The sequence below is a fragment of the Schistocerca piceifrons genome, chromosome 5 (assembly GCF_021461385.2).
Source record: "Schistocerca piceifrons isolate TAMUIC-IGC-003096 chromosome 5, iqSchPice1.1, whole genome shotgun sequence".
Taxonomy (NCBI): Eukaryota; Metazoa; Arthropoda; class Insecta; order Orthoptera; family Acrididae; genus Schistocerca; species Schistocerca piceifrons.
Window position 1 is genome coordinate 426,643,373 of NC_060142.1, and position 24,671 is coordinate 426,668,043.

Genomic DNA, 24,671 nt, shown 5'->3' on the forward strand with positions numbered 1-24,671 from the left:
CATAGCTAGGTCTGCAAGTAATTATTATTAACATAAACTTTAAATCTTCATCTCGGGACACTCGGATTGCACAACATGTGGAAAGGACCCTGTCTAGGTTAGTTGTGAGGATAATTAAATGATAGGACAGTTCTGGTAAAATTTAAGTTGTTATTGAACAGTATGGAACAAAAGTAGCACTGGTCCACACGAATACAGTACTAAAAGTTTCAACCTGTTCGTATCGATGCGGCGGTCGGCAGGCAGCGAGATGGCGAGGCACAGGGCACACATACAATCACAGCAATGGCTCTTGATGTATCGGCACTTTACTTCTTCTTAGCTTCGCAATTCTTTTCCATTTAGTGCCTATGGAATTTTGCCATGCTGTATAGGCGTCGGGACGGCACATCCGAGGCTCAATGAAACTACGTCTTCCAGGAGAGCCTCCTCGATCCAGAACGTGTGGCTCAGACCAATGCCCGACTCAGACTACTACTGCTGAGCCCGTTATGCCGTGCAGCGCCCGTGTGCATTTTTCCGCGCTCGCCTGCCATCCACCTTTTACCGCTCCCCTACAGACAGGGTATTCACCCGAGGTTTTGCATTCTACATATCGTAATACATTGCCTACGTGTGGACCAGAGGCACAATTACAACTTTAACATCTTACAACAGATTCAACGTTTCTTACATTTCAATTCTGTTACAATATTGTTTGACATTTGACATAAACATTAATATTCACATCGAAATTTGTTTACAGTTTTCTTAACACAATGACATGAAAAGAAAAGAAATGAAATCAGAATATCGATTACACTAATTTATCGAAAATCAGAAGAAGAAAAAAAATTATATGTACAATAGTACAGCGTTGTTGTTGTTACAAGTTCTGAAGCGAACACCAATAGGTGGTTCCTTCGTCTTCGGAATCAAATTAAAGTCACAATGACTTAAGTCCGGGGAGTATGGTGGATGGTACAGCACTACCCAGTCCCATCGACCGAACAGAGCAGCCACAGCTTGCGCTGTATGCGCACGTGCATTGTCGTGAAAAATGATGGGTGGGTTGCACAGAAAGTGTCACCGTTTCTTTCACAAAGCTGGTCGCAGGTGAAGCTCCATAAACGAACAGTAATACTGTGCATTGACGGTCTGCAGTGAAGGAACGTAATGCGTTAGGATAACACCATCACAGTCGTACACGAAAATCACCATAACTTTCACCATATTGGGGCCTCTGACGCACTTTCGACTTTCGCAGAGACCCATAATGACCCCATTCGTTAGATTGGCGTTTCAGTTTTGGTTCGTACGATGTGGCCCATGTCTCATCCAGTGTTACGATACGGCGTAAGAAAGCCTATCCTTCGCGCTCATAGCGCTCCAAGTGCATCTGAGCAGCGTCGTGACGTATCCATTTCTGCATTTCCGTCAAGTCATACAGAGCCGGTCGTGATGCAGTTTTTCGCAACGCGTCAACAGCATGCACTTCTTCACAGACGCTAAGACGACCTGCCCGATGCATGTCTGCCACTGTTTGCCGACCTTCAAAAATGGTTCAAATGGCTCTGAGCACTATGGGACTTAACATCTGAGGTCATCAGTCCCCTAGAACTTAGAACTACTTAAACGTAACTAACCTAAGGACATCACAAACATCCATGCCCGAGGCAGGATTCGAACCTGCGACCGTAGCGGTCGCGAGGTTCCAGACTGAAGCGCCTAGAACCGCTCGGCCACAACGGCCGGCTTGCCGACCTTCGTTGAAGGTTTTTACCCAACGTGCTACTGTTCTGTACGGCAACGCCGATTCTCCGCACGCCTCTTGAAGGCCTTGGTGACACTGTCGTGCTGTACGACCTCTGGCACATTCAATCTTGATCCAACTCCGTTGTTCCTGTTTCGAAAACAGTGACACCGTTACATTAGACCGCTCGCTCACAAGTGACTGTGTTGCCCTCGATTGTGCGCAGCACGTCAGTGACGTGGGACGGGCAAGTTCATTTGCTCGGAGGTAATGTAGGCATGTCAACAACGTATGCTATCAGCGACAATAGTAGATTCAATTGCATAGTGCCTCCACAGCAGTGTTGCCACTATTTAAGTTCCAACCTACGTTTCTTCAGTGTAACTAAGTCCGATTTTCCTTATTCCATAGGCGAGGCAACATGCAGACCTAAAAATCTTTAAATCTCACGGTATCGATAGACACAACCGTAAAATTATACACTACTACCAGTTTCAGGCACTTTCTCCAGCAGTAATACAAACAAAAATGCTGATCCACCCTGGCAGGGAAATTTGACGCAAAAAAGAGGAAGAGTATGGAATACTTAACAGTAACACATGTTGGTTAGGGCTCTGATCGTGAAAGGTAATGTTTCCGCTTCTTTGGAGCCCGTATGAACATAGTGGGAGCTACAAACTGAAGAAATTACAATTATTCGTGTATGAGCCATTTTAGACAACAGACACTATAAACGAAAGAATCTGATAACGCATGTGTAAACAACTTCAGAGTTGACTATGTAATTGTGTGCCAAATTTGTAATCCAATATGGGACTATAGGTTACCCCTCCAGCTTTATATCTCTACACATGCTGTGAACTTGGCGTTACCCTGGAATGTATTCATTCCAATTCTATTAGTCCACCTTCTTTCCCTTCTTTCTGTACATCTCCTCCGCCATCGTCTCTCTCCATCTCCTTATCGCCCTTCTCTCTGTCCACCTCCTCCACCCCCACTCTGTCCATCATTTCCTTCTGTCTCTATCTGTCTGCTCCTTCCACTTCTGCCCATCTCCACCTTCCCTCTCTATTCATCTCCTGCTTTCCCCTCTGATTTCATCTCCTTCTCCCCACTCTGCCCACCTGATCATCACCCCCCCCCCCATTTCCATCTGCACCTTCCCACTGTGTTATGTCCTGCTCCCCCCTCTGAGTCTATTTCCTCGTGCCCCCTCTGTTGCCTCTGTTACCTTCCTTCTTCCAGCTCCTCTTCCCCCAATCTCTGTATGTCTTCTCCTCTCTTCTCCCTGTGTGCGTCTCCTCCTCCCCTCTCCCTCTCGCTCAGTCCATCTCCTCTTCCATTCCTTTGTCTATTTCCCCCTCCCTGTCTCTTTGTTCATCTCCTCCTCCCTCCTTCCTCAGTCTATCGCTCATCTCCCCTCTCTCTTACACTCCTACCCTACCTTTCCTCTGGCCACCTCCTCCTCTCTCTTCTCTCTGTCCATGCCATTCTCTTCCCTTTCCCTGTCATCTCCTCCTTCCCCATATTTGCGTCCACCTCTTCCTTCCCTTCTCTCACTCCTTGTTATCACCCCCACCCTGTATTTATTTCCACACAATACGTATGCTCTGAGACAAGAAACACACGCACCACAAACGAATCATCCAAGTGGGACGGAAATCAGTATATGTTGTGTGGTGTGCATGCACACACAAACAGTTGGATGACTGATTCAAGATGAAGAGATTCACAAACTGAGCAAGTCATTCAAAAGTCCACCTCTGGCCCTTATGCAAGCAGTTATTCGGCTTGGCATTGAGTGACAGCGTTTTCGAATGCCCTCCTGAGGAATATCGTGCCAAATTGCGTCCAATTGATGCCTTTTATCGTCAAAATCCTGAGATGGTTAGGAGGCCCCACTCGTAATACTCCTCAACTGACAGTTGAGGAGAGATCGGCGAAGTAGCTGACCACGGCAGGTTCTGACAAGCACAAAGACAAGCAGTAGTAACTCTCGCCGTGTGCGGGCGGTCATTGTCTTGCTTAAATGTAAGCCCAGAGTGGCTTGACATGAAGAGCAACAAAACGGAGCGAAGAATATCGTTGACATATCGCCGATGCGAGATCGTCACTGAAGACAATTCTACTTCAGTCAGTGAGATTAGAGGCTCGCATGTGGCTCGTCTTCGTGCTTACCAAAACCTCCCTTGACCAAGAAGATCGTCGGATCTATCCCCAGTTGAGAGCATTTGGAGCATTATGGGAGGACTTTCCAACCCGCTCGCGATTTTGACTATCTAACGTGCCAGTTGGACAGAATGTGGGCACGATATGCCTCAGGAATTCATCCAGTAACTCTCAATGGATGCCAAGCCGAATAGCTGGTTACATAAGGGCCAGAGGCAGATCGACGTGTTACTTACTGACTTGCTCAGTTTGTGGAGCTCTTTCTCTTTAATAAATCATTGAATGTTCTGAAATTGTAATCATTTCGTTGGCTGCAGATGTAAATCAAATCTACCGGTTTCTGTCCCATTCGGATAATTCATTCGTGTTGCGAAGTTTTTTTTTGTGTAGAGTGTAACATGTTTACTAGTTTTTGTTGAAATCACGCCAGAGCTTTAGGAGGAGTTTCTTACTCGCAGGTTTGCTCGCATGTGAACACGTCACATATATTTCACACGTATTTAAAATATTACACGTATATTTGGACAGATATTTCACCTGTACCTCTAGTGAAATTCGTCCTGCAGTTTTGTTTTCAAGCAGATCAATGCTTATGACGTCCTATTTGATGAGCTGCATGTCCTAGAGTAATATAATTTTGTAGGTGCATTCATTGGCATATATCAATACTGTCTACGGAATGTAATGTAGCAGCAAAGAGGTAATAAATTTAAACTTAATGCATCTCAATGTTTATAACGCCATATCTACCGAACTACGTAGTACAATTATACAATTTTGCACACACATCCTAGGGTCTGCGTGCAATATGTGTCACAAACACAGTTAGTAGTAAAGAAGTAACAAATTATAACGTTATGCCCGATGCTGCAGTTTTCTGTATGGACATGGGAAATGTATTAAGTGATAACTTTTTTCCTTTCATAATGTTGTGAGTTTGTCAGCGTTAAAAAGTATCGTAAAGGTCTGAAATTTCGTGTAAAGTTTTTTGCAAGTCACAAAGTGCCCCCATTCTCAAACATTAGGTGAATAAAGTTAGAATATTGTTGTGACCTGGGCTACACTTGCTACTCTTCTCTTTCAACCTCACCCTCCCACCCGTTTAACATATAGATGATTCTCACCCCACAAAGATTCCTTCCAGAGATTAAGCGACATTGTTCCAAATTTGTTTGAAATTCGTTCAGTAGTTTCGGAAGAGATATCGAAAATACACACGTACACATATACATACAGTTTATAATACGAGGGCTATTCGGAAATTAAGGTCCGATAGATCGAGAAATAGAAACGACAATTAAAATCAGATGAAGCTTTGCACAGCTTTGTTGGGAAATGTTTCTAGTATACCTGTCGATCGCATCTTGTCGCTTTTTTCAGTTTTGAGCTCACTGTAAGCACATAAAGATATCAACAAAAGTGTCTCCCGCAAAGTTTGGGTGCCCGCTACGAAGTTGCGCCCGTTTTCATGCAAGCGCAGATAACGAACGAGTCATGCAGTTCCTTCTTCAAGACAATTCTCGGTCGCATACTGCAGGGACAGTGATGACGCTACTGCATCATTTTCTATGGGAAGTGTTTGATCACCCACCATACAGACCGGACTTGGCTTCCTCTGACGTTCGTCTCTGCTCACGTGAACTAGCGGGCTATGAAGACAACATTTTGGCACAGAGAGCGAGCTGCAGACCAGCGTAGGATATTGGCGGAAAGCACAGGCGGCTGTCTTCTATGACGACGGTGTTGGAAAGTTGGTACAACACTACGACAAAGATCTAAGTCGGAGGGGCGGCTATTTAGGGAAGTAGCTGGAAGGTGTAGCAAACTGTTCCAAGTAAAACAGTTTTGATTTTCACTGTGGTTTACACTTTCCAACCGATGGGACCTCACTTTCCGAAAAGCCTTCGTATGTATGGATGACATGGATTTATGTTCTCTCACATCTCATACATCTATCGCCTCCTTTATGCGTAGTGTTCTATAAGTGATAAAGCTAATATCGAGAAATATCAAGAGCACACTCATATGCATCCCATAATTATTTGCAGAGGCAAAGGAATTGCTGGACAGAGCTACCAAGCCATGATTCATGTTCATTGTTCCATACTCACAGTAAACTTTAACATCTGTAGAGTCGGATTCTGGAAGATGGTAGCAGCATCAATAAAACATTAATATGTAGCAAAAAATCCTTTATTTGCTCTCACATCCCGTCTTTTCATATAAGTTTGTTGCGCCCATATCCGAAACGGAATGTTACCTAGGTTTCCTGGCGTTGTGCATCAAAAAAATGGTTCAAATGGCTCTGAGCACTATGGGACTTAACATCTATGGTCATCAGTCCCCTAGAACTTAGAACTACTTAAACCTAACTAACCTAAGGACAGCACACAACAGCCAGTCATCACGAGGCAGAGAAAATCCCTAACCCCGCTGGGAATCGAACCCGGGAACCCGGGCGTGGGAAGCGAAAACCGTTGTACATCGATGCTAATTTGACCTCATACTGGACAAATATTTCAATTCCTACTTCGATTGAAACATTGACTTATTTGATTCCAGTTAGTGGAGTTCTTTCAGTAAATAGGAATTATAAAGTAAGACATGCTGTCACAACAGAAATTATGTAGTGTCTTCAAATGAAAAGGTACGAAACGTCGTAACAACGAAACGGGTTGATATTTTGCATATGCGGGTTTGGGTTAACGAAATGAGACATGTAGGGGATGGAAGAATGCTTCGTCTTCTCCCCATAAAAAATTCAAAACTGTGCCCTCAGCAGGCAAGGTGATTCTCGCCGTCTTTTTCGATTCCGAGGTCCAGTACTCGTCGAATTCCTCGAGCACGGATAAACCATTAACAGTGACGTGTGCTGTGAGACACTCTGTAGCCTACGCAAGTCCATCAAGAACAAATCGCCTGGTCTGTTCAAGGAGGGAGTGATTTTGTTCCACAATAACGCGCGTCCACCCGTCCCCAAGGTTACACAAAGTGTGACGGCCAAGTTCAAGTGGGAGCAGACTGAGCTTCCACCCTACAGCCTGGACATGTCGCCCTGCGAATTTCGTGTGTTTTGTCCAGTAAAAGAACATCTCAAAGGGAAGCACTTCAACTCGGACGATGAACTGGCAGAAAGGACTGGTTCCTGGCACAGCCCCAGGAATTCTGGGAACAGGGAAACTTCCGGTTCATGAAAGAGTGGAATAGTTGTGCTCAGACCTACGGTGATTGCATTTGAATGGACATAAGTTATACCCGCAGTGTTGTTTGGCACCTTTTCTTTTGAACACCTCTCATAAAATATACAATGATGGGGCAAAACGTTACGACCATCGCCTACCGCGAGGATGAATACGGTCCGGCGGCGTTGGGGACACTTGACGCGATAAGGGAATTAGTCGTATATAAACAGTGCAGAGACGAACGGGGAATCATTCTAGCGACTGTTCGAGCCCGCAGATGAGGAAAGGTACTGACATCAGTGATATTTACAAAGGTCGATGGTCGCGCCCAAATACGCCGTCATCCAGACGAACAGCTGGAAGAGAAGCGTTACAGACATGGGCCAGTGGAGTCTAGTTTATGCTACGGGGACATTCGCTTGGGCTTCCTTGGGACCTGAGGTAGCAAAGAAGTCATCATGAAACCTATGTATTACGTGAACATTATTGCCAGACACAAGCATCCCCTTCTGCTGATGTGTTTCCAAGGGTGATGGCAGTTCCCAGCAGGATAATTGTCTATGTCACCAGGGGATGAAATATGCTGCATTGGTTTGAGGATCACGATACTGAACTCACGTTGATGTCTTGGCCACCAGATTTGTCAGATATTTACCAGATTGAAGACATCTGAGCTATTATTGGGCGCCCGTGTCTGCACCAACAAACCTCCGGCCCATAATTTACGGGAACTGCGTGACCTGTACAGAGACACCTGGTGACACATATCTCCGAAATCCACGCCATGCAGAATGGCTGCTGTAATGTGTATCTAAGGTGGATCAACAAGCTATTAGGTAGATAATCATAATGATTTGGCTCTTTAGTGTAGAATACATACGTCACTGCGAACTCAAAGGTGCAATGTGTTCCCTTCGTTTTCAAGAAAATACTCCTTTCTTTACTTGATGTATCTCGATGTCCTCTATTTGAAATACGACTGGCCTCTCGTAAGAATTTCGCTTCAATTTTGGGGTTTCCTTATGGTTTATTCATGTGTTCTTGGAGTATAGTGTGTGCCAGACCTTGTCCTTTATGCAGCCGTTCATATGGGGCCCACTTTAAGAATAACCACTTTTATTTTTAAGACTCAGTATTTACAAGCATGTACAGCTAAAGAGGAAAACAAGTAACTTTTTTTTTTTTTTTTTTTTTTTTTTGCGAATTGGTTGCTGTCAGTTAACTCTCCTCATTATGTAGACATGGGTGGAACTCGAGTCAGTAAAATTAAATTGGAACACTGCCATCAGCAAAGCACTCTAACTCGTCCTACTGAATTATGGCATCCGAATACCACGCCGGCCGCTATGCTCCTGTAATTTGACAACTCTGTGGATGCCCATTCAGTAGCACCCTGCAGGCCAGTAAAATACCAGCACCATGAAGGCGGAAAGAAAGAAACGGCTGACTGGCATGAAGTATACTACGAGCTGGGAGATGAAAATTATAAGCACTTAGTGCAACCGCACAAAGCGTGTACGATTGCCGCCATCCACATTCTGTGTGTAAGTATAAACAATGTAAGGGACTTCTCATTCCGAAATCACGGTTCATCGTTGGTTGTGTGTGAGAGAGTAGTGTTACGCCTCCTATAAGAAGGAGAACGTGCACCAGAACGTGACGGAGTTCGATTGCAGCACGAATTTTATCAGCTGAGACTGCCTTTATCATTCCGCAACATTACTTCTCACGTTAGTCAAATTTCACGAGTGCCATATGAATATGGAATCATGGGGTCTGGAAAGCCACGCTCAACAGCATGCAGGATCTACCGAGCGAAGTGGCGCAGTGGTTAACACACCGGACTCGCATTCGGGAGGACGGCGGCTCAATCCCACGTCCGACCATCCTGATTTAGGTTTTCCCTGATTTCCCTCAATTGCTCGGGCAAATGCCGGAAAGGTTTCTTTGGAAGGCCACGATCGACTTCCTTCCCTAATCCAATGGGGCCGATGACTTCGCTGACCCAAAAATCAACCAACCAACCGACCAAGCAACAGCATCTGGGATGACAGACATATCATTCAGTCGGCCGTGAAGGATAGTACGGCCATGTCTTGTACTCTGAGTCAGGAAATAGGCTTGTTACGACAAGATAAGTATATTCACGTGAAAAGTGGTTCAAATGGCTCTGAGCACTATGCGACTCAACTGCTGAGGTCATCAGTCGCCTAGAACTTAGAACTAGGTAAACCTAACTAACCTAAGGACAGCACACAACACCCAGCCATCACGAGGCAGAGAAAATCCCTGACCCCGCCGGGAATCGAACCCGGGAACCCGGGCGCGGGAAGCGAGAACGCTACCGCACGACCACGAGATGCGGGCACGTGAAAAGTGCGACGACATCTGAGCCCCGCGGACTTTCATCATGAAGCCCGCTGTTGCGACTTCCCTAGACGCTGCAACAGAGGTGCCTGGAACAGTAAGCTCGATGTGTACGTATTTATAGGCCCAGAAGAAGAACAATAGTGTCAACATGTCATTCGTCTTCGTCATATGGGACCAGGACTTGCCGTGACTGGATGGGACGACACTGGATACACAACAGGATCTCCTCTGGTCTGCATAGCCGTTAATCTGGAGAGCAGAAATTACATTTATGACGTGTTAAGGTCGACAGCTTTGCCTACCTTCGAAGTCTATGTTACGCTACCTTTCACCAACATAATACAAGACCGCGTGTTGAATCGTGGTGTCTCATTCTACCTCGATGCAGAGGGTGTTCGGCTGTTGCATTTTCCTTCGCATTCTCTCACCCATTGAAAGTTCTGGTCATAGCTTGCCGAGCAAGCCACTGGAACGCAACCACTCGTCGGACAAATTTTTGTAAATTTGTGGTAAGATCTTAAGTGACCAAACTGCTTAGGTCATCGGTCCCTAAGCTTACACACTACTTAATCTAACCTAAACTAACCTACGCTATGGACAACACACACACCCATGCCCGAGGGAGGACTCGAACCTCCGACGGGGGGAGCCACGCGGACCGTGACAAGACACCCTAGACCACGCGGCTACCCCGCGCGGTACTTGTCGGACACTACGATTGATGAACGCTGGCACGGAGCTGAAGGACGACCCGTGGTTGCAATACCATAAAGGATATAAAATCAAGAAGTTTTACTTATTGTACATATACAGTGGAGTAGAAAGAATAGATGATTAGATTTTATAGGTGATTTGGGGGTATCTAGCGTGCGAAATTTAGTAGAAGGAGGTGCCATCTCTGGCAGCAACAATGCCTCTACCACGGCTGAGCATCGACTCGAACTGAGCTGGTGGCGCGTCAGTCTCTCGGGAACCAATGACCAGATGGTTTCAGTGGATAGTAGATCTGGCGAACGTGTTGTACAGGGCAACTGTCGAACGCCAAACGTATTGAAGAAGATCAGGACAGCACGGGGAATACGCGGTCTGGCATTATCTTTCTGAAAGATAACCTCACAGTGGCTTCAAACACTGGGCGCAGCCTCCGTGCTTAACAGGTGAGAAATATAGCGGCTGTTATCTACATTCCCGGCTATGCGAAATTGGAAATTTGTGGTAAATTCCTACGGGACCATACTGCTGAGGTCATCAGTCCCTAAGCTTACACACTACTTAAGCTAACTTACTGACGCTAAGGACAACACACACACCCGTGCCCGAGGGAGGACTTGAACTTTCGGCGAGGGGAGCGGCGCGAACCGTGGCACGGAGCCTCAGAGCCCGCGGCTACCCCGCGCGGCCCTGCTATGTGAACCAGAGGTGATCGTGTTGTGTATATAGTGGCACTCTCAACCATCACGCCATCTACAGGGATCCTATGACGATGACAAATGCACTATGGTGACGTCCGGTCTTCTCAGGGCCTCCACAGACACATACGTCCATCGTCATACTGTTCGTGAAAACCGAAACTAATCCCAAAAGATGACATGGTACCACCCATGTGTTCAATATTGTGGCCGGCCTGGGTGGACGAGCGGTTCTAGGCGCTACAGTCTGGAACCGCGCTACCGCTACGTCGCAGGTTTGAATCCCGCCTCGGGCATGGGTGTGTGTGATGTCCTTAGGTTAGTTAGGTTTAAGTAGTGCTAAGTTGTAGGGGACTGATGACCTCAGCAGTTAAGTTCCATAGTGCTCAGAGCCATTTGAACCATTTTTCAATATTGTCTTTGGTCGCACCGCTATCCGCGTGCCTCTCCCTGCTACCGTGTTAAAGAAATCCGCAACAAAGGTAGTGTGCTCAAAGGCCGCTGTGCTCCAGATCTCGTCGCACTCTCCGTGAAGTTGCTTATTTCACAGCAAACAAGCCCATTTCCTAACTCCAGTTATGTGATGTTGAAAGCCTACCGCTGCTTTTGAAACTGGCCCTGAGAGTTCATCTACGATTAGGAAGCTGGTTTCTGGCTTTAAATGCGAGATCTATTGTTTTCCGAGGCCCGACTGGTCGCGAAATGGAAACCACAGACGAAGTTAAAGATGTTTTACTTGCAACATTTATCTATGCCTTCCAGTTACTTCTCTACATAGTCGCCGCTTCGATTTAGACCGGCCGGCCACGGTGGGCGAGCGGTTCTAGGCGCTTCAGTCCGGAGCCACGCGGCTGCTACGGTCGCAGGTTCCAAGCCTGCCTTGGGCATGGATGTGTGTAATGTCCTTAGGTTAGTTAGGTTTAAGTAGTTCCAAGTCTAGGGCCATTTGAAACATCTGAACCAACGATTTAGACATTTGTCATAGCGTGGTACCAACTTTCCAATACCCTCGTCATAGAAGGCAGCCGCCTATGCTTTCTTCCAGTTCTCTGCGCTGGTCTGCAGCTACTTGTCTGTGGCAAATTACTGACTTCACAGGCAGTGCTTCATTGAGTGAAGAGATGCAAATGAGAGGGAGTCTAGCCCGGGCTGTATGGTGAGTGATCAAACACTTCTCATGAAAAACGGTGCGGGAGCGTCTTTGTTGCAGCTGCAATGACCGGTCGAGCATTGTCATGAAGAGGGACAATGCAGCATTACAACAGTCTTCTTCGCTTGTTATGAACTGCCCTTCGCGGACGACTTTCTCGAACCTTCTAATCCACTCGTTGAACGAGAATATCAGTTGACAGTTCCTTCCCTGGCGGTCTGCATCATGAACGCCTATATCCTACACCATTGTCGCACTTTGGTGTCAAACATGACAGTTACGTTATGATGTGGGCTGGATGAAATCAAGCGGAATCCCTCATCATGAAGAAATCGAATACTGCGCAGAGCTACATCGTATTTTCATTGTGGTTTTAATTTCAGGATCGATATTACCTTAGAAAAAGCCCTCGTGTATTCCCTCCCCCCCCCCCTCCTCCCAAAAAAACTTAACATGGCTCATTGATAACGCACTCTATTAATATACAATTCCGGAGACTGCAAAACTTCCGCAAAGCACATCGAAAAAGAGTAGTCAATCGAAAGTAACACAGCTGACATTTCAATTAGAGCATGACTAATACATTAGGCCAAATAAACTCAATTTGTGTAGACCAAATGTGTTTGTCACTTGTGGCCTAACTGGCTAATAACCTGAAATCTAAGAGTTTGTATGGTGGAAAAGTTAAGTTTCGATGATTCCGTCTCTGTCACCACTTACCTCGATGAACTGCGTTTACGTCACCATAACTGAGATGCTGTAAAGTTGTTACGAAGGGTAACTGCAAGTGCCGCTTATGCTGATATCGTGGCTAATGATCAGATTGCAAAGTAAGTAATGGAGCATATTTGATGGAGCAAATAATCTTAAGTATTCACAAATGAAGATATGAAACACGTGGTCAAACCTGATCAAAGGAGGAGTTGCAAGACAAGAAATTCGCGCAGACCAAATGTATTAAAAGTGGATTTTAATGTTTCCGTAAACAATATACATAAAATTAATCATACTGGATGAGTACCAGAATCAGATTAAACCGTTTAATATCCCCTCCGAATATCATAGAACAATAATATTCAAAACAATTTTTCAGATTTCTGAAACATGATTTTGCTAGTGACAGTCCGCTTGTAGGCCACTAGAATTTATAGATGGTTAACTCTGAAACAGATACCAATCACCTTGTGTTCTGATTAGATCAAAAGCGAGAACAAAGGTAATGTAATTTCCATGTCGAGTTAGAATGAAAAATGCAATATGAAAGGGCACAATTCTACGTAACTCCAAATCACGCACTGATTGCAATCGCATAAATACAGCTCTAACGTTCGGCGCTTGCTCCAGTGTCATTATAGGGCTGAAATTTTTTGGTCGAAGCACGCATCTCGAAACCGCAGCAGCAGTATCCTAGGACGTCCGCTGTACTGCAACGCAGCTAAGGCTGATGGGTTGCCTCGCCAACAGGCGTCAGCCGCCAGAATAGCAGCACAGGCTGGCGTGTACCACCAGTAGGTAACACCACCACACCAGCATTCCAAAACCGGTAAATAACATGTTGCATGTGTAAAGGTGGGCTTGCAGAAGGCTCCGCTCAGAATTCACATCAGTATCACCAACTGCGGTGTCTCCTTCATCAATGGTGGCGCTACAGTCACGGATTACTTTCTCCATACTCTGTTATGTGCCCGCTGGAGGACAGAAAGAGTGCTCTTCCGCTCAGCGTGTCTTTAAGATGCCATCCATCCCCTAGCCCTCCAGTTAAGGATGCAGCGCAGTTCAGGATATTTTACTGCAATGAACAACCGTCTACAAGTGTGAAGCAACTGCTCTTACCAATGACCACTTCCTGATCGGAATTTGGCCCTAATGTACAGTAAATTCCAAACTGGACTTAGCCTCTCACGAGAAACTTCTTAGTTTGGACTTAGCCTCAGTGGTTAATTATGTAGCGGACATAGACGAATGATGACCGATTAGCTATTACTAAGACTTTGCGTTTCAAGTGAACTCTCTATTTCTTCTTAAATCTCAGAGTGGGAAGACTGATTTCTTGAGTAAATCAATTTTAAGTTGGACTTTGCATCAGATCTAATTGCTGTATTTTAATTAAAGTGTGTACAGTGACGTGAATAGAAGTTTTCTTTTGAAGTCCCTGTCTGGAAATATCAATTAGTGAATGTTGTTCTACTTCTGGTCACAGCATAAATGGCAACGATGGTGTTTCAGCTTTCCTGATTTCGTATATTCCCAGTGTAGCCACTCAGGATAGGGAACTTTAGTGAATATTGTTCCACTTCTGGTCAAAACATAAATGGCAACGATGGTGTTTCAGCTTTCGTGATTTCGGATATTCCCAGTGTGGCCACTCAGGATAAGGAACATTTTCTGAACTTTTTATGTAGTTTGGTGTTTTCATCGCCCTTACAGATTGTGCTAATCATATGTTTTCTCACTGCAGTATGGACTCTCCGAACGGAAACGTTTGAACCCAGGAATTATTGTTAGCAAAGCTGGTTCGCCTTAAAAAAGCGTCGAAAGAAGTAAACAACTGCGTCTCCCATACTGACTCCATTCTGAAGGGAAGCGGCCAATTCAGCCTCCATTTCTCAGCTTTGATGAGAAGTTGCAGCCAAGGATGAATTACATTACCAACTTCAATCAACTCGTGGCTCATTTCATTGAAGTTGAAACTCATCAAAACCTTTTGTGATTGTGCAGTCGGGTCCTGAAATGTATAGACTATTACAACAACTTAACCCCAAAGTAGAACCTAGTTAAGTAACGAATGTACAACTCAAGGTGAAACTCGCCGATTAATTTGACACAAAAATCCAGGTAGCAGCAGCAAGACATAAATGTTTTACTTACACTAAGAGAAATGGACAAAGTTATCGTGAGTGGATCGCAAGATTACAAGGACTGGCCTAGGATTACGAATGCCATTGTCGGAATGACAACTGTAAACAGTCATATGAGGATCCTTGGTGTATGACATGATTTTAATTCATTCGCCCTACAGGAACCTCAGAAATGAGCTTCTGAAGTTGAACGACTCATATTTAATCTCTTATTTACTGCTAATCACAGCTGATGTCGATGGCTTTTCAGGATCGCTCACCACTCTTTCTGATTCGTGAACAGTGTCACAGCTCGGTCAGCTCTCGTCCCGCTGCAACCACTGTCAACCTGAATCCTACCGTTCGCCCTCTACATCTACATCTACACTCTTAAAATTACATTTAAGTGCCTAGGAGAGAGTTCATCGAACCACCTTCACAATTCTCTATTATTCCAACCGCGTATAGCGCGGGGAAATAACGAACACCTATATCTTTCCATGCGAGCTCTGATTTCCCTTATTTTATTATGCTGATCGTTTCTCCCTATGTAGGTCGGCGTCAGAAAAATATTTTCGCATTCACAGGAGAAAACTGGTGATCGAAATTTCGTGAGAAGATTCCACCACAACGAAAAACGCCTTTGTTTTAATGATGTCCGCTCCAAATCCTGCATCATTTCAGTGACACTCTCTCCCTTATTTCGTGAGACCCACACCGCGCAGCAGTATTCTAAAAGAGAACGGACAAGCGTAGTGTAGGCGGTCTCCTTAGTAGATCTGTTACATTTCCTAAGTGTCCTGCCAATAAAACGCAGTCTTTGGTTAGCCTTGCCCAAAACATTTTCTATGTGTTATTTACAATTTAAGTTGTTTGTAATTGTAATTCCTAGGTACTTAGTTGAGTTTACGGTCTATAGATTTGACTGATTTATCGTGTAACCGAAGTTTAACGGATTTCTTTTCGCACTCTTGTGGATGACCTCGAACTTTCCGTTATTTATGGTCAATTCCCAATTTTCGCACCATACTGATATCGTTTCTAAATCGTTCTGCAATTTATTTTGTTCTTCTGATGACTTTACTAGTCGATAAACGACAGCGTCATCTGCAAACAATCTAAGACGGCTGCTCAGATTGTCTCCCAAATCGTTTATATAGATAAGAGCCTACAACACTACCTTGGGGAATGCCAGAAGTCATTCCTATTTTACTTTATGACTTTTCGTCAATTACAACGAAATGTCTCCTTTCTGACAGGAAATAACGAATCCAGTCACGTAACTGAGATGATATTCCATAAACAAGCAATTTCACTACAAGCCTTCCGGAAATCCAGAAATTAGGAATCAATTTGAAATACTTGTCAATAGCACTCAACACTTCGTGCGAGTAAAGAGAAGAATGATGGTTGCTAAATCAGTATTGAGTGTCTGTCAACAGACCGTTTTCTTCGATGTAATTCAAAATGTTCGAACACAATATATGTTCCAAAATCCTGCTGCATATCGACGTTAATGATACGGGACTGTAATTTAGTGTGTTACTCCCACTATCTTTCTTGAATATTGGTGTGACCTGTGCAACTTTCCAGTCTGTGGGTACGGAACGGTTGCGTATGATTGTTAAATATGGAGCTATTGCATCAGCATACTCTGAAAGGAATCTAACTGGTATACAATCTGGACCGGAAGACTTGCTTTTGTTAAGTGATTTAAGCTGCTTCACCACTGCGAGGATATTTATTTCCACGTTAGTCATGTTGGCAGCTGTTCTCGATTCGAATTCTGGAATATTTACTTCGTCTTCTTTGGTGAAGAAATTTCGGAAGGCTGTGTTTAGTAATTCTGCTTTGGCAGCATTGTCTTCGATAGTATCTCCATTGCTGTCTCGCAGAGATGACATTGATTGTGTCTTGCCGCTAGCATACTTCACATACGACCAGAATCTCTTTGGATTTTGTGCCAGGTTTCGGGACAACGTTTCGTTGTGAAAAGTATTATTAGCATCTCGCATTGAATTTGCGCTAAATTTCGAGTTTTTGTGAAAGAGCGCCAATCTCGAAGATTTTGCCTCTGTTTAAATTTGGCATTTTTTTTCGTTGTTTCTGCAACAGTGTTCTGACCCGTTTTGTGTACCATGGGGGATCAGCTTCGTCGTTTGTTAATATATCTGATCTAAGTCTGTCAATTGCTGCCGATAGTATTTCTTTGAATTCAAGCCAGATCTGCTCTACACTTACATTGTTGATTTGGAAGGAGTGGAGATGGCCTCGCTACGACAACCCTGTATTCACTAATCCCTGTATCCATTTTGATGCTGGTTACTAACTCAAGATTATTTGTTGCCAAGAGGTCAAGTGTGTTTTCACAACTGTTTACTATTCCCGTGGGCTCATGAACTAACTGCTTGAAATAATTTTCAGAGAATGCGTTTAGCACAATTTCGGATGATATTTTATGCGTACCTCCGGAATTAAACATTTATTTTCACCAACATATCGAGGGTAAATTAAAGTCACCACCAACTATAATCGTGTGAGTCGGGTACGTTGATGAAATCAAACTCAAGTTTTCTTTGAACCTTTCAGCAACTGCATCATCAAAATTGGGAGTTCGGTAAAAGGATCCAATTATTATTTTATTCCGTTTGCCAATAATGACCTCTGCCCATCCTAACTCACAGGAACTATCTACTTCAATTTCGTGACAAGATAAACTACTTCTAACAGCACCAAGCACGCCACCGCCATGTTTAGGCTATCCTTTCGGAACACCGTTAGGTTCTTCGCAAAAATTTCGGCTGAACTTATCTCCGGCTTTAGCCACCTTCAGTGCCTATAACGATTTGAGCATCATGGCCTTCTATTAGCGCTTGAAGCTCTGGTACTTTCCCAACACAGCTACGACAATTTACAACTGCTATATGGATGGTTCCTGTATCTACATTCTTTCAGTGTTTGGTCTGAACCCTTTGTGACTGAAGCCCTTTTTGTGTTTTCCCTCAGAATATGATAGGCCTTCAGACTTCAAAGTAGTTAAGCCCTTGCTTGAATTGTTTTGTCACTCATCCATGTCAGCAGAGTTATTCTTCGAAAGCCAAGTGTACTGTTTGCTGAAGCTGGGCGACAAAGCTGGAGTCTATAACTCCGCCGTACGAATTAATGTGGGTATTAAGTGTCTCTCAGATGACGGCTTTGACAGATGCCCTGGGGTTCTTTCTGCCAATGTAATTCTGCTCTGTTCTACAAGCACTTTAAATTTGGAGATATCCATCGACGATGCTCCAAATATTTTTCAGACATATACCAGATCCTCCTTGATGATACTCAATACGCATTCGTATGGACAATTAAAATCACCACCATTGTAGTCATTCCACAAAAACTGACCAGCTACATTAATGATGACAATGCCGTCTGTGGCCATTTCTTTCAAATCATCCGATACTAAGTTGCAGTTCTCAATGCATGGTTGCCGGTATGCAAGCCCCAGTTGATGCTAATATTTTAGACCTCGATCTCTTGTCCAAGTTGGCCAGGAGTTGCATGATTCTGTCAGCCAGGTATGACTTAGCCCACCCTACATGCAGAGGCAAACGACTTGCGTCTGAGGCTATGAAACTACGGTTGGAGCCCCGAAGGTTGCAGGAGGTGGTGTCCTCCTCACTCCGATTTGCACTAGGTAGTGGGCTACATCCATTGTGCTGGTCGAGAAACTAGAACAGATTAGATGTCAAAACTGTTGCGGACACTTAACCACATAACAAAGGTGGAGAAAATCATGGCGAAACTAACTGGGGAACCATTTTAACAAAGCTTCAACTGCTGTAAGATTATCTCCAGTTGCTTATGGATGAACATGCAAGCCACTTGGGACACCAGTGTCCCAGCCATGTTCCAATTCTGTCTGGAGCAACTGACATACTGCGTCTCAGGGATGGCTAGTGACCTGGATGACATTATTATCATGGGCACAGACGCAACGGATCTGTCGCACAACCTAGATAAACTATTTCAGGTTCTTGAGATGGCTAACTTAAAGTGTAACTCGGAGAAACATATTTTTTTGTCTTTATTTCTTTAATGCTGCATCATCCAAAAACATGTCGAAATCATCTTAAATCTTCCTTCTGAAACCTATGTGAGGCAGTTGTAGTGAATCCACAGCTACCTGAAATGTTACAGAAAATTTATTCCTCACGCGACAGTCATTGCAGAACCGTTGCACCATCTGTTACGCAAGGCTTTAGAATGACACTGGTCAGCAAAATGACAGCAGGCTTTTCGTTACCTCAAACTGGCGCTCACAAACTCCATCTGCTTAGGCCTGTGTGATGCTCATAAGCTCATCATAGTTCCCGGAGATGCCTTAGATTATGGGCGGGAGCATCATCTCCCATAAAGTGTAAGGCCTAGAACGTCCCACCGCTTTTGCTTCCAGTACGCTGACCATGGCTCAGTGTATTCATAGCCAAATCGAGAAGGAAGCTCTGCCCATCATGTTTGAACTCAAGAATCTCTACGACTGCGTTTACGGTCAACGTTCTCGCCTTTTAACTGACGACAAGACCTTACTACCTCTCTTTCAAGTGGGTAATAGCATACGTCGAAGGACAGTATTGGCCTATGTTCTTCTTTACATACAAATATGGCATTCACTATTGTCCCGCCACGCAACACGCAAATATTGATATTCTCTCTCGCTTTACAGCTTTACAAGGCGCATCTTTCGACACAATTCTGGAAGTTTGGTTATATGTGCATGTGGATTCAACGGAGGCAGTGGCACAATTCATCATTAGTGCAGCTTCCGTCGCTAAGCTGGTTCCTTACAATCCAGTTCTGCGAGACGTCTCACATTACATCATCATGGACTGGCCAATCGATAAGAAACTCATCCACCAGCCGGAGGTAGCCACCAATTAGCAGTATCGTCATGAATTGACGGTGTTCTAGGGTGTCCTCCTTCTGGAAAGTGAGAATGTAGAGACGTGGGATTTTGTTTCCAGAGCCCTTCACCGACAGCTTCTCGAACTCCTCCATCAAGGACGCTGGGACATCGTATTCATGAAGAGTAGAAGATCCTGGAAGTATGTGTATTGGAAGGGAATTGATAAGGACAGTGAACGCACCCTTTCCGACTGAGCGACTGTCAGTGCTTTCAGCGACACCAAACCGTCCCCCCTCCCCTCAAAACGATGTTTCCTTGTCCTCTGCCCACTCAGACATGGTCGCGCGTCCATCTCATTTTTACTGGACTGTTTTTGAGAGCCCAGTGGCTTATTTTGGTTGAAACAAAGAGTAAATTTCCTTACGCTTCATGTACGAGGTCCATCACTTCTTCCAAAACAGTTTATGCATTGTCACACATCTTTTAGATTGAAGGATTGCCAACCACTGTGATAACAGCCGTCATTTATATTCGCAGGAATTCTGACAGTTTTGCGAAAGGATTGGCATCCAGCGAGTGTGAGATGCTCCTTTCTATCTGGAATCTAATGGCATCGCCCAGACTTTGAACATGAAATGGACAAATTACAGAAGGATCATACTAGAAAGATTACTTTGAAGCTTTTTCTCGCCTCTGAGGACGGAAAAAAGCCCGGTGGAAAAACTTCAGGATCGTCCTCAGGAGACCCGGCTTTCCACCGTACAACTAGTCGTCCATGACGATCCACCGGTGCTGCACATCTAGACCGCTTCCGGCTCCACGACGAAGAGTTCATTGCTGTGTTTCTCTGGGGCAAACAACAGTCAGCATCGGCTTCGAACATCAGACATTTGGGCCTCTCGATGCTGAAAGTCTAGACGCGCAATCAGGCACGGGCTGGAGGCACACAACAACTGTTCCCTCGACGAGGTTCCGAGTAATATGACGTTGGTAATGCGAGATTTTCTTTTCCCAAGACGCCCCATCCGGATCATGATACAGGCTAGCTGCAGATTCTGCAGACTGTGCCCCTCTGGTCTCGAGACCACAGTTCCAGCGAAGGGACGGAGCTGTCAAGGACGCCCACATCCCCATGGACAACATCTACGTCGGCCCTGGGACACCTCAACCATTGGATCGACCCGACACGATAGGTTGCTGCACCAACATACATTAACTACCAAAATAATAGCACTGGCCGTCGTACACCACCAGTAAATAATATCACCAGCTGGAGTCCACCGCTGGTAAATAACAACATGTTACATGTTTACTGGTGAGCCTGCAGAATGCTCCATGTGAAACTCGCTTGGCAGCATAGCCAACCGCGGTGTCTGCATGATCAACGATGGGGCTGTAGTCACGAACTATTTTCTGTACTTCCCTCACATGGCCGCAAGAGCACAGATCGAGTACCCTTCCGTCCATCAATTAGAGGACAGTTATGGGTGCAGTGCAGTCTTGGGTACTCAACTGCAGTGAGCAGCCAAGATGTCTACAAGCGCGAAGCCATCGCTCTCACCAGTGATCGCTGTCTCGTTGGACTCTGCCGCTAATATACAGTAAATTACGAATTGAAATGAGGGAGGTACTTCTTAGTTGGGCTTAGTCTCAGTGGTTAACTATATTGCTGCAGTAGTTGAACAGTGACTGATTAACTATTATTCAGACTTGGCAGTTCATGAGAACTCCGTATTTCATCTTAAAACTCAGAGTGGGAAGATTAATTTCTTGAATGAATCAATTTTCAATTTTAAGTTGTGTGGACTTTGCATCCGAACTAACTGCTGTATTGTGATTAACTGAATGTACAGTGACTTTTTACAAAAGTGTTCATTTTGTACTCGCCACCTGGAAATATTAGTTAGCATGTTTTGTTCCGCTTCTGGTCACAACACAAGACAAGTGTCTAAATCACGTCCACTCGATGTGCTACCAAGAAAGAGAATGTTTTGTGCTCAAACTGCATGAGCCATCCCAACGGAAGAATACTTACCCAGTGCTCTGACTGGCTGGCACCAGTGAGAGTTTCGGAGTGTCCCAAAGAGATACCTGTCTGAAACTTCCTGGCAAATTTAAACTGTGTTCAGGACCAATTAGATGTATGTTGCAGGCCGCCTTCATGGTAGAGTTAGTGTTAATGACTAGCAGTAATTGGCTCATTTTAGAGAGCACGTTTCTCATACTGTTGTTGAAGAGCGCCCAGAGTACGAGGGACTCACCCCATGATGTCCTGCACGTAGGTGGGGTAGCGGAAGGCGAGTGGTCCGGCGCCCGCCTTCTCGACGTCGGCGCCCGCGCGGCGCGCCTCCAGCAGGAAGGCGTTGCCGTAGTCCCAGAAGCGCATCCCGGCCGCCGACAGCTCGTTCACCGCCTCCACGTGCCGCACCAGGCTCGCCTGCACCATCGACGAGAAACGCTCCGGCTCTTCAGACAGCACCTGCCACAGCACACGCTGCCTGGAGTCTTTCTTCGTCGCAAATAACAGATCAGATTCAAGAAATTGTAAGCAATATGTTGTGTGGTATAATAATGTCGTGTGGCTAGGGCCTCCCGTCGGGTAGACCGTTCGCCGGGTGCAAGTCTTTCGATTTGATGCCACTTCGGCGACTTGCGCGTCGATGGGGATGATATGATGATGATTAGGACAACACAACAACCAGTCCCTGAGCGGAGAAAATCTCCGACCCAGCCGGGAATCGAACCCGGGCCCTTAGGAGTGACAGTCTGTCGCACAGACCAGTTTTTTAAAATTTATTTTTTAATAATCTTTATTGAACAAACTAAAAGCACATATATATTCACTATGCAAGATTTCTTCAAGGTACCATTTAAACATATACAAATGACTGTTAGTTAAACCAAAAGATATTAAGAAACATTAAATACAACAAAATATAACATATTCTGTTTTCTTCCTTTTTTTATTTGTTTTTTTTAGTCGAAGCATGAGAACGTGGATAAGGGTGTTGCATCATGTGACAGGTAGGCACGGCACACCCTAACTTTGAGGGTGGTCAAGGAAGACACTGCGGAGATAACCGGCAAAAGTTTGCCGGTAAGATGGTTTTCGGGTGAGGGTGCTCTGCGCGATCACAACTTTGTACCAGAAGTCAAGGACTGTATGCGGACCACTCTGAAACAGGTATTCTAAAGCCTGTCCTCGAAACCAGATTAGGGTATGGTGCTTAGCAAGAGGGTAGTGAAATGTCTGGGGCAACAATAGGAAATCCGGGGCTACCATCGTTGGCGGGGCACGGAGGTAAAAGCCCACGATGCGTTGGATGAGGAGCCATACGTTTTGTTTCAGGGGACACGTAAGACGGTGCTCGTCGGTGTCTTCGAGCTGACAGTCAGGGCAGAGTGGGGAGATGGCCAGTCCTATGCGATAAAGTCGACTATTAGTCGGGAATTTTCCATAGACTAAAACATACCAGAGTGCAGACACAGACGACGGTAAAAAGGGTGCATGCACACACCCCCAAACCGTTCGCCAGTTAATGTCAGGATGCTGTAGCACCATGAGGTCGCAAGGGTTGTACAGGATAAACAAAAGATAATAATCCTTTGTACGGGGAGGACGGGTGACTGGAAGATCTGCCCGAACGTAGCTGAGTTCTATGAAATAATTGGCAACATGGTGCAATAATGGAGAAATAGGTGCCACATTGATCGGTGGATCGAGAGAAGCTAGTCGGAGGATATCTAAGAGACTGCAAGTTAAGGACGGGACCGGCCCCTGCCAGCGCCGCAACATAGTATGGACAAAGAGTGCAGAAGATCGTGCACGCACGTTGACGAGTCAGAGGCCACCTTTTGCAGGAGGCAGTGTTAGAGTGTTGTAGCGCACTTTGAAAAGTGCCCCTGCTGACACGAAATATCCAAAGGCTGATTGGATGCGGCGGCCAAGAAGTAACGGCATTGGGAGGATCTGGGCGGCGTGTACCAGTTTAGGGGCGACATACATGTTGACATAGGACACACGTTGGAGTTGGTTTAAATTACGGTGCACTTGACCGCGGACATGGTGCCGAATCGACTGCAAAAGCCGCCGGTAAGCCAGGGCCACTGTGCGGTGTGTGGAGCTCGTAAATTCGATACCCAAGTAACGAAGGGTGGTACTGACTGGGAGTGGGTTCGGCACCATAGCCGGGAGGCCGCGCCCAGTGTGCATCATAGTCGATTTACGGACATTAAGAATGCTACCAGAAAGGCGTCCATACTAGTGGATCCATTGGATGGCGTCATTGAGTTCCGTGGAGGAGCAGGTGCGACAGAGGAGGTCGTCCGCATAAGCCCTGCAGTGAAAGGTGTAGTCACGCAAAGTGAGACACTGCAGTCGTAAGACCAGTGATGAGGGGCTCAAGTGCAATGGCATATAGTAAAGTAGACATAGGGCATCCCTGACGCACAGAGCGGCGTATAGGAATCGGTCCTACAAGCCTCCCATTAACTTGTACCATCGAGACCGCGGGAAGTAGTAACCGGCGAATTGCATCGACAAAAAGTAATGGGAACCCCATACGTGTCGCCACCATGAGGAGGAATGGGTGTCGAACGCTATCAAAGGCACTCGTGAGATCGACGGAGACCGGTGCTACACGAAGGCGACAAACCGACCCGACGCCAGTGCGATGAGGTCAAGGCATTCTCCTAGGGCTGTTTGTAAGGTGGCCCCACAATCACGTGCAGTCTGCTCAGGTGAAAGGACCTTAGGTAAGACGGTGCGTATGCGCGCTGCTAAGAGGCGTGCATAGATTTTATAGTCTGCATTCAGTAGTGTAAGGGGGCGATATGCAGAGACATGAGACCCTCCCTTCGGCTTAGGGACAGGGAGAAGAATGCCAGTGACGAATTCAGGTGGAATTGGGAAGGACGTAGTAAAGAGTTCC

General features: G+C 45.4%; 1 protein-coding gene across 1 annotated transcript in view; it reads right to left on the bottom strand.

Moving 5' to 3' along the window:
- The window catches only part of LOC124797819 (urocanate hydratase-like), a 376,388-nt gene that overhangs the window by 199,112 nt on the left and 152,605 nt on the right, over positions 1 to 24,671 (bottom strand). The window contains exon 9 of the mRNA XM_047260847.1: positions 22,002 to 22,219. Within this exon, the coding sequence (XP_047116803.1) occupies positions 22,002 to 22,219 (218 nt within the window). The remainder of the gene's footprint in view (positions 1 to 22,001; positions 22,220 to 24,671) is intronic.